The sequence below is a fragment of the Phytophthora cinnamomi genome (genome assembly GCF_018691715.1).
Source record: "Phytophthora cinnamomi strain GKB4 chromosome Unknown Contig54, whole genome shotgun sequence".
NCBI classification, from domain to species: domain Eukaryota; phylum Oomycota; class Peronosporomycetes; order Peronosporales; family Peronosporaceae; genus Phytophthora; species Phytophthora cinnamomi.
Genome location: NW_027150987.1, coordinates 169,290 through 178,692, shown reverse-complemented (window position 1 = coordinate 178,692; position 9,403 = coordinate 169,290). Strand labels below are relative to the sequence as shown.

Sequence of the window (9,403 nt, the reverse complement as noted above, 5' to 3'; positions counted from 1 at the left end):
GAAAAAACGGGTCGCTTACTAGGTCACCGTCCAAGGCCCACGTAGACTGCATTCGTCTACGAGGCTCCAAGACGAACTAAAGAGGCGCCCCGATAATCAGGAAGCTGAGGCGGTCTGGTCATCGGTACTTGTATCCCGTGTTTGGCGCTCTTTTACTCTTACAAGCTTGAAGAGTTCGTAATCCCACTCAACATTCTGGCGTCAGTGTTCATGAAGAAACACGGGAGACTAGCATGCATATCAACCGCCGATCTTTCCAAGAGCATCACGTAGGTAGCGGCCCAAAACGGCGGTGATACGAGGTAGTTCGACACGCACTCGCTAAGGGCAGGGGGTGCGACTCACCTGTACCGGGTTGGTACGGATTTCCTTACCATCGAGTTACATGGACGCTGGGTTTCCGACGCTTTCAAGTCCTCCTTGCGTCTATGCTCCGAATCAGTGTCCGAGTTCGCCGCAAGATGATCGAAGGTTCAAGGGGCGGCTCTACTCTTCGTCATTGAACTGCCCAACACGGTTAGATTGATTCGGATAGAGGTCTAGCCATTGAATCAGCGTTCATAATGAAGTAGTGTGTTTGCCCCCCAAGTTGAATGGAAACCCATAGTTACCGGCGATGGCGGAGCAGTCACCTGCATATTTCTTTCCTTTTCGACGAGCAGGCGGTGCGTCGTGAGGTTGCCCCGCACCACAATTGGTAGGACCTGTCGCTCGCCTGAATAGCTATACCACACAAAGACGCCACTTTCAGTGCACTCGGGATGTACAAACGCGAATTTTTTTTGATCACAACCCACCGCTAGCGCGTTAGTGATCGTCGTGTTTTCGAAGTGGTGAAGTATTCCTTATAATGTAGCGAATCTAAATAAGTGGCCATTCCTCCCGGTCTGCAACAGCAGTACGAGTCTTCACGAGTAAGCTTACTGGTGGTTCACTTCATCATAAACCTCTCGCAGCACCTCCACTTTCGCGGCCAGCACCTTGCTCAACGTATTGACAACTGCGGTCTCACCACATATTACACCTGATTTTTGTATGGGGTCTTCTATTGGGAGTTGTAGCACTGCAGCGTACATATTGTCATGAGTGGCAGCGAGGACGAAGACATGGCGCTCGACGCTGGCGGAGACGCCACTTTGGGCGGCAAGAGGCGACGCAAGGCAGACGACGAGGGTGCGCATCTATCAGTGTATCCGTGGTAACTGTACTGTGAAGTGAAGCTGAGTGAGCGATACGCAGACCTGGGGTCGCAGCAGAGCATTCTCAAGTGGATGCGCCACGTGCCCGGCCCGCTGCAGGACGTCATGAAGAAGCGCGCGGACCAGTGAGTGGGCAGTTAATTACTAAGAAAACCAGCAGTATTCTGACTGCTGGTGGCTGGCAGGCTGGACAGTTCGCAGGGAGACCACACTCGGATCGCCAGCGCCAACTCGGATCGGTACTCGGTGGCAATCGCGACAGTGTTCGACCAAGGCCCGTGGGTGGAGATGTGCCAGTATCTGGGCATGCCCGCTATATCAGGGACGCTCTATGGTGAGCGAATGGGTCGAGCATACCAATCGCTGGAATGAGAATTGTGGTTCACGTACACTGTCTGTGGTGGGCGTTGTAGGCAGCATCAAAATCCGAAGCTTGAAGTGCACAGTGCAGAGCATTGTGGACGACGATGAAGCACTGGCCAAGGTCCCGCAGGTAAAGACATCATGTCTTTCCTTCGTGTTGTTTAGATTTGGGGGTTTCAACATGAGTACGGTGTTCTTTGTTTTTGCGCAGCTTTTAGTGCTCATTAAGTCAGTGCGCTACGTTGATGAAGAGATTGTAGCCGTTCTACATGTAAGCAGACACTTGTGATTGCAGGTAGTGGACAACAACTTATCGATGCATTTTGTACAGGATCCGACGGGAGAAGTGGAGGGCTACTTCCATCGCGAACTTGTTGAACAACTTGGACCAGCTCTCGTCGCTGGGGTGGGTGTTCTGTTGTACAAGGTGTCGGTGTTCACACCCACTGATGCGCCCGTGACAGGTAGGCGGAAGAGCTATCTCAACATCACGCCACGAAATGTCCGACGGCTATTCGTACCGAACCAGCAAACGAATACTGCCGTGGATGAGAATCCAGTTGAAGTATTCAACAAAGAGAAAGAGATGAAGGACCAACAAGATAGCGACAAAGACGACTACGACGATGACCAAGCGTCTAGGAGCGAGCAGGCGGCACGGCAGTTGCTGCAACACAGCACAGTTCGCGACACATCAGCAGAATTAACTTTCCTCTCGCAGCGACAAGTGATCCATCGAAATCCTCCCGTGCGAGTAGACCCAGCGACAGTGACTACCACAAAGAAGAAAGGCAAGCGCGGCAAAGGAGCTGCGGTTAGTGAGGGCCATAGTGACGACAGCGGTCTGGGCAAATGGCAGTGGAGTAAGCTACTCAAGAAGACGGCTGACGGCAGCAACGACGAGTCAGCTACTGAGTCAAGTCGCTCGCAAGAGCGCCGAGGATTTCTCGACGCTAGCTCGCGCCTCATGAGTTTAATTACGAAGCAGAACTCGCGCAACAGGTACGGTATAACAGTGCATGCGCCGAAAAAGCGTGCACTCACTGTTTTTTACTTTACGCGTAGATCAGCAGCAGCAGAGGACCGCTCAAACAACCAAGAGACATCACCACCTCCAGCAAAGCAAAAGAAGCATGCAACGGTGCGATTTGCGCCAGGGACCGCTTTCGACCCGCCGTGCTCTCCTCGCAACTCGGACAACCGCGATGTGATGGAGCTTACTCAAAGAAGCCCACCTGCAGCGCCCTCCGATTCTCAGTCACAGCCAGCCGACCAACCAGTGGCTGGAGACAGCATAACTAACAACTCAGATGAAGACGACGACGATGACTGGTAGACTTGATTGGTATACTTGAGCTATCGTTGAATGTAATCGTAATCTGTGAAATACACCCCTACCTTTCTTCGTGTTCATTGTTTTTTGCATGTGTGAAGCGCACACTGTGTATGCACATGATCGAGTAAGTTGTCAATAACAGGGAGCGAGACTCAATGCCTGCACGTTGTGTATAAGCTCATCTATATATTCCGTCGCGGTTGCTTATGCCCCGCTCTCGTCTCTTCGTTAGAACAGCGGCATGACGTTGCGGTGGAAGAAGACGGTGAGGCCGAGCAGCATGATGAACACCTGGAACCACAGGAAGGGCGACATCTTGATCTCCCGCCGCATCTCCATCTTGGCCACGCGCAGCTCCTCGGCCTCCTTGGCCAGACACGCGGCGCACGTGGGCGTCACGCCGATGGGCACCGCCAGGCGGTCCACGGGGGCGTCGCACTTCTTGCAGCTCGCCATCTTGGGCACCTTGCCGCTCGCGATGTCCGCCTCCAGCTGCGCGCGCTTCTCCTTCTCCTCCTTCTCGCGGCGGGCGGCCACGATCTGCGGCCCGCGGATCAGGTTCAGGTACAGGAACAGCAGCGAGTTCATGGCTGCAGAAGGCGTCGACGACAAGGAGAGAACAGCGCCCAGGGCCTTGGTGGTCTGTTGACAAGTGAGACTTGATAGAGCAGTCGACGAAATCGTACCTAGCGTGAGACCATAGATTAATCAAGTCACGGGAGGAGATGGGCTCAACTGGTGAAGTGGGCGCTTTTATTTCCGCGACCGTATCTCTCGGACTGACATGCAAGCCGCATCGTGTTGCCTTTAGAAGCCGCGCCACTCCATCTCGAGCGTGATGGAGCCGCAGTTGCCTCCGAGCATCTACGTGTCCGGATACTGGAGAGCGCGTCGTACCGGCTCCAGAGCAATTTGCACGCGCCCGATGGTGTCGTCGGTCTTGAGGGGGTCGCTGTCCATGACCACGACGGACAGCTCGTCGTGCTGATAGTCGCTTTCGAAGCTCTCGGGAGGATCCCAAATTTACGCAACACACAATTTACACACTAGTGAGATGCATATCATAGACAGCGTCATCGCAGTGACGGAAACGGCAGCGTACCGGGTTCAACGTGTGCCGCTTGATCGAACTCTGCCGGCAACGACAGCCCACGCGAAAAACAACGCACGGGTTGCTGGTGCCGTCAATGTTCATCGAAGCCAGTATTTCACACCGCAACAGTTTGCCGACGACAGCGCCCATCCGAGCGACATCTCTGATTCCGAAGCAGTGCTTCGTCATCCGGACACTTCCCCGTCGTGTAAATGGGTACCAAAACAATTCGAACTCCGCTCGGCGTCCGCCGTCACAACCGAAATATACGTGCTCCTTGCATCCAGCTCGTCGCTTGAGGTGACCCAAGTGGGCCCATGCGGTGTTAATGCGCTTCCGGGGATGAAGGGCTTCTCCGCTCTCCAGAGATACGCTCAGAGGGTCGAGCACCAATACTGGTGTGCTTTTCTCCTGAAGTCATACGAAACCTATACGCGAACAGTTCCCGAATGCATGCTTTCTTTGCCCACGCCTACCGGTAATTTCACACGGAAGCCGTGCGCTCCAAACCACCGAGAGAGTACCGGCGACGGGCACACACCGTTCACTTGATGTCCACGAATCACATGCATTCCGAGAGGGTGATTCGCAGTCACCGCGTCCATTTCCAGAATGTCGTCGTGATCATCGACAAACGGGATTAAAATCTAAATAGGCCACGAGCAGCGTCTGGCCACAACCAAGTTGTAGCCCTGTATAATATCGGTGATCGTGCTGGAAGGCCCGTGATGTTGATGTGTAGCGTTTTGAGCTGGAATTCAATGGTGGAGCTCTCAGTAAAGCTGATGAGCACTGCTCCAAATGGATGCCACCACGGAGACAGTGGCTTTAGCTCCACTCGAGGCGTTTTTTGAAGTACGAGATGGGATATCTCCACGGTCACAGCCGTATGCAGAAGCGGGTTCCCAAACGAGGTAACTACTTCTGTGTTTTGCGACAAGAAGATCCACGTCGATCGTCACTTGTTCATCTGTAGCACTCCTCCACGTCCGATAATTTGTCCCGTCGAGGCAGATCGCTGAGCATCAGTTCGTTCAGCATGTCTTGATCCAGGCTTCGTAGTATCTATCATACAAGTCACATGAGCTATTCATACCACAAGCCCCTCAGGAAACAGAGTGAGGTGGATATTTGAGTTTCGTTTTGGTCGACTGCACCAAGTGATTTCCGCTGTAAACCCTGTGCCTTTTAGTGGGAAAAGTAGCGCAACAACGAGCTGAAGCACAGCCGTGTCCAAAGGCTCCATGGTGCCCAAGTAAAACATAACGGCACCGCAAAGTGCAAAATACTCTGTCAACCCCTGGAGCCAAAATGTGCTGCTCAGTCCGCGGCTGACTTATCCCTTGAAGGAACGGCATCGCGCATACCCTTCACCACTACAGTAGAAGCAGAAGATTCACCTGCCCCTTCGTCCACAATATGATCAGGTCCGAGTTCATCTTCTCGTGGAGACGTCTCGGTGTCTTGCTTGTTGCGAGCTGCCCGACCGAGTCAAGGCTCGCGACTGCCGACTGGACCTGATCACCCCGTTAGATGTTGAAGTGGCACATATTTGACAGTTCACGGTAATAAGATGTATGTCGTTTTCGACCAATCACTTCGCTGATCAAAAGGCGGCGTTTCACACAAAAAGCAGCCGCCTGGTGGACGCAACGATGGCGGAGGTGATCGTGCTGAGCGACAGCAGCGCCGCGTCCTCCGACTGCGAGATGGCGTCCGCGTCGTCCTCAACGACCCCCGCGGCGTCCCCCGCAGTGCCGCGGAGGCCGGCGCAGTCTGTCGGCTACTCGAACGCGGTGGAGGCGGCGCTGGCGATGGCCGCAGCCTTCGAGACAAGCGACAAGGCGAAGAAGAAGACGAAGAAGAAGAATGAGAGTCAGACAAAGAAGCGGGCGACGCCTGCGCCCCCGCTGCTGGCCACGAAGACCAATAAGCCCCATACAAAACATCAGGCCGAGCGGAGGCAGACGGCGTCGAAGCCCGCAGCCAGCGGCAGTCGAGGATGGACGCGCAGAGAGAAGCAACGCTCTGCTAAGTCTCCGCGAGCTAGAGCCAGCAGCCCCAGCTCTAGTTCTAGTTCCAGCTCAAGTCTAGATTCAGATTCCAGCTCAGACTCGAGTTCGAGCTCCGAAGCGCGTCGTCGGCGCCGCGCTGCTGCCCACGATGCGCTGCGACGCCTCAATCGTAAACCTGCGGCTAAATCCAAGGGCTCGCCGAAGAGGAGACGAAGGCCTAAAGACACAAGCACCCAGCGTAATGAGGACGGGCGACAAAGAGAACGTGCACAATCAGCAGCGAAACCGAAGGCGGTAGAGGTTGTAGACCTTCTCTCATCCTCATCCTCCTCCTCGTCGTCGTCAAGTTTGTCAGATTCTTCTGTTGGCAGCCGAACTCGATCGTTTTCGCTGTCTTCTCTGACATCGTCTAGTGACGACTCGCCAAGATTGCCAGCAAAGGCCGGGAAGAAGCGGCTAGTGCTGAATGACCGTGTATTGAGCACGAGTCAGACTCATTCTTCTGTTCAATCAGCACGAAATAACACGGAAGTGACTCGTCCGCAGTTTTCGTCACAATCAAATAAGAAGGTGGCGGATAAAGCGGCGGAGGTATCACGTGAAGGCAAACGCAAGCGTGTATTACCGAATATGCAACGAAAAAGTGCTGATGGCAGCCAAAAGCGTGGTAGAATACCTCAGGACGAGCTGACGAAGAAGACACTCAGTTCCAAGAAATATTTGACGAACGGGGCCCAACATCGAGATTCTGCTTTAAAACCTGCGACAGCGACCCAAAGTGCTCCGTTATCGATATCGTCGTCATCCTCATCTACGTCGTCGTCGCCTGCCTCATCTCCTGTCTCGTCGCCCAGACTGCTGCCATCAAGGAAGTCTGTAGCACCACTGTCTACTGCAATGACGGACCGAGTACATGAAGGAGAGAGGGACGCCTTTGGTCGGTACCACTGCCGCAAGTCTGCTTCTGCAACCACTTCGTCTTCACGCATCGTGACTTCCGTATCGCTACCCCAGGAACCTTCTGCAATACCTCTGCCATCACCATCGTCGTCACCGAGAAAAAAACGGCGTGTGACTTCTAGCACATTCTTTGACCTGGATCGTGTGGCGCTCAATGACGTGCAAGCTCAAGAGCGAGAATTGGCTCGGATCCGATCGCATCGCAAACAGGAGCAGATACGCTCCTGCCCGCCAAAACCCGCTGCTCAAAAGAGGAAAACGCCTGAAGTCATAAACGTCGACGAGCATTCGGACACAAACAGCACGGCGTGTTCGGAGGATGTTCAACAAAAGGAGCGGCATCATGAATCTAATGTGGAGGCTAAACACTGCGTTGCAGTCAAACCGCCCCGCATGGACGTGCCCTGTACTGCACTGATTCACCCTACTTCATACCGTGGCATTTACCTGGACGTGGCTCCTTCAAACATCCTCCGGGTGCAATGCGTGCCATTCGATACAAGATCCGACCATCCGCTCACATACTATGGTATGGTACACCTGCGTCTGACCTACTACTTCCGCGCTCTGACAATTATTTATTGATCTCGGCAACTTGCTAACTGACGGCGCTATTGCAATGAATCTTGCAGACGAAACTGACACACTGGCAACCCAGTGCGCAATTCTAGAGAGCTTCGGCAAGCCGACACAATGCATTTCGTCCGTGTTTCCGAGCGAGGTGAAGCCGCAGAGTGATGTTACTCGTGCCGTGAGCGCGTTAGTGGCTGCACACCTCCCTGTCATTCGCAGCTGCCATAGACGAAAGGTGCAAGTAATATTGGTGGAGGCTCGGCAGGAGATATCGGCATATCGGGCAGCGCTGGAGAAGCATAAACGACTGCTTTTTCTACAAAACGGTACGATTCCTGCATCGCATTGCGACTGAGTTGACAACGATTTCCTAACACTGTTGTTTTACTACGCCATGCTTGATCGCAGTGACATCACATGTTCTGCCCCGTACTGCCACTGAAAAGCACGCCGTGAGGAAGTTAAAGGTCACACAACACTCGTGCAGCACAAGCGCTGGGGTTATTTCTTTTCAGATTGGTCGTGGCGATGGGTTTGTGCGCGAGAAAACAGTGTCAGCGCTGATTCAGCTCAACCGGGTCGAAAAAATTCAGCCACTACGCCGATACACGACTAGCATCGGAGTCCGTGCGAACTATCGCGTTGAAGATGATCCTATCTTGCGTTACACAGCTATCACAAGACCAAGCAACGGGAGTGGTGGTGATGACGCCGCGAAGAAATACGCTTTGAGAATCGGGAATGCGGCAGACGAAGAGGTGATCGAGTACGTTCTACGACTGGTGGTGGGTCGTCTCGGCGACTCGGAGCAAGTGTTTCAGGCGCTAAAGACTGAGCTGGACTTCTCCCAGGCATATACGGCATACTGCGAACTGAAAAAACTGCACGATTCGCGGCTGCGAGCACAAGCTAGGATTGACCAGATCGAGAAACTCAGCCGTGACGGAGCGCAGTCATCAGATCCCGATGTTGCGTCCATTGTGAAATTAATGGAGCAGGCGTCATTGTCAAAGAAAAAGCGTGCCAAGGTGTTGAGCCGACGATTGCAGCCACCAATCCGTAATCTCGAATCGAGCTTTGTGGACAACCTTGTGAGTGGAGCAACAACGGGTATGGCAGCGTTGGGTTTACGAACGACAGACAGCTACGCCGAACTTGTGGATGTATATTGTGGTTCCTTCTGCCGGATGTGCTACAGGTACGCTTGCCACGAGCACGGCGGTGATCACCCGCTACCAGCGAGGCGTGTTGATCCAATGTATCCTCGCATTCAGTCTGCAGAATGTGCTGCACCACGATGTGTACGTGGTGACCCTGGGGTCAACTCGCTGGATTTGTCTGAGGATGAAGTGGTTTGCTTAGGCAGTGATCTAAGTGGTGAGTCCGCATTCGCGTGTCCAGAAGCCAGCGTGCGTAACAGTGTACGCTGTGTGACATCTTCGCATACACATGGCATGGAGTACGGCGCATGTGATCGCGATGAGTGCCAAAAGCTAGCTGATCCATCGGAGTTCGTTGATGACTCTCACCTGTCGCTGGTGACGACGAAGATGCGGTTGTTTTTGTCAAAGGACAGTAACTGCGGCCGATTGTGCTGGAAGAACGACGCTCAATTCAAGGACAATGGCGAGCGAAGACCACTGTCTGCTGCAGAGTTGGGTATGCTTCAAAAGCTACGTGAAACAATGGGCAACAACTCGTGTTTGTTGGCGACTGTCGTCGGTTCAGCCTCATGTATCGATATACACGAGTTGATCAAGAATGAAAAAGAGAAGGACGATCGTGCAATGACGGATGGAAGGTCTGGTCGCCGCATGCGTAGCTGGAAACACGGTCGCAGGTCAGGTGGGAGCAACCACGAATT

General features: G+C 53.6%; 3 protein-coding genes across 3 annotated transcripts; 2 read left to right on the top strand and 1 right to left on the bottom strand.

The window, feature by feature from the left end:
* Positions 1-1,082: 1,082 nt before the first annotated feature.
* IUM83_13365 (uncharacterized protein) lies at positions 1,083-2,898 on the top strand (the record flags this gene model as incomplete). Its single annotated transcript, XM_067938038.1, has 7 exons — positions 1,083-1,173; positions 1,240-1,324; positions 1,385-1,533; positions 1,613-1,692; positions 1,774-1,833; positions 1,894-2,564; positions 2,628-2,898. 7 exons carry the CDS (start codon positions 1,083-1,085, stop codon positions 2,896-2,898), a joined length of 1,407 nt encoding a protein of 468 aa, XP_067788329.1.
* Positions 2,899-3,126: 228 nt separating this feature from the next.
* IUM83_13364 (uncharacterized protein) lies at positions 3,127-3,486 on the bottom strand (the record flags this gene model as incomplete). Its single annotated transcript, XM_067938037.1, has 1 exon — positions 3,127-3,486. The coding sequence occupies one exon, from the start codon at positions 3,484-3,486 to the stop codon at positions 3,127-3,129; it is 360 nt and encodes a 119-aa protein (XP_067788330.1).
* A 2,160-nt stretch (positions 3,487-5,646) lies between these two features.
* Positions 5,647-8,901, top strand: IUM83_13363 (cleavage induced predicted protein; the record flags this gene model as incomplete). The annotated part of the gene is made up of 6 exons (XM_067938036.1): positions 5,647-5,866; positions 7,346-7,495; positions 7,599-7,865; positions 7,948-7,991; positions 8,055-8,649; positions 8,738-8,901. 6 exons carry the CDS (start codon positions 5,647-5,649, stop codon positions 8,899-8,901), a joined length of 1,440 nt encoding a protein of 479 aa, XP_067788290.1.
* Positions 8,902-9,403: the final 502 nt, after the last annotated feature.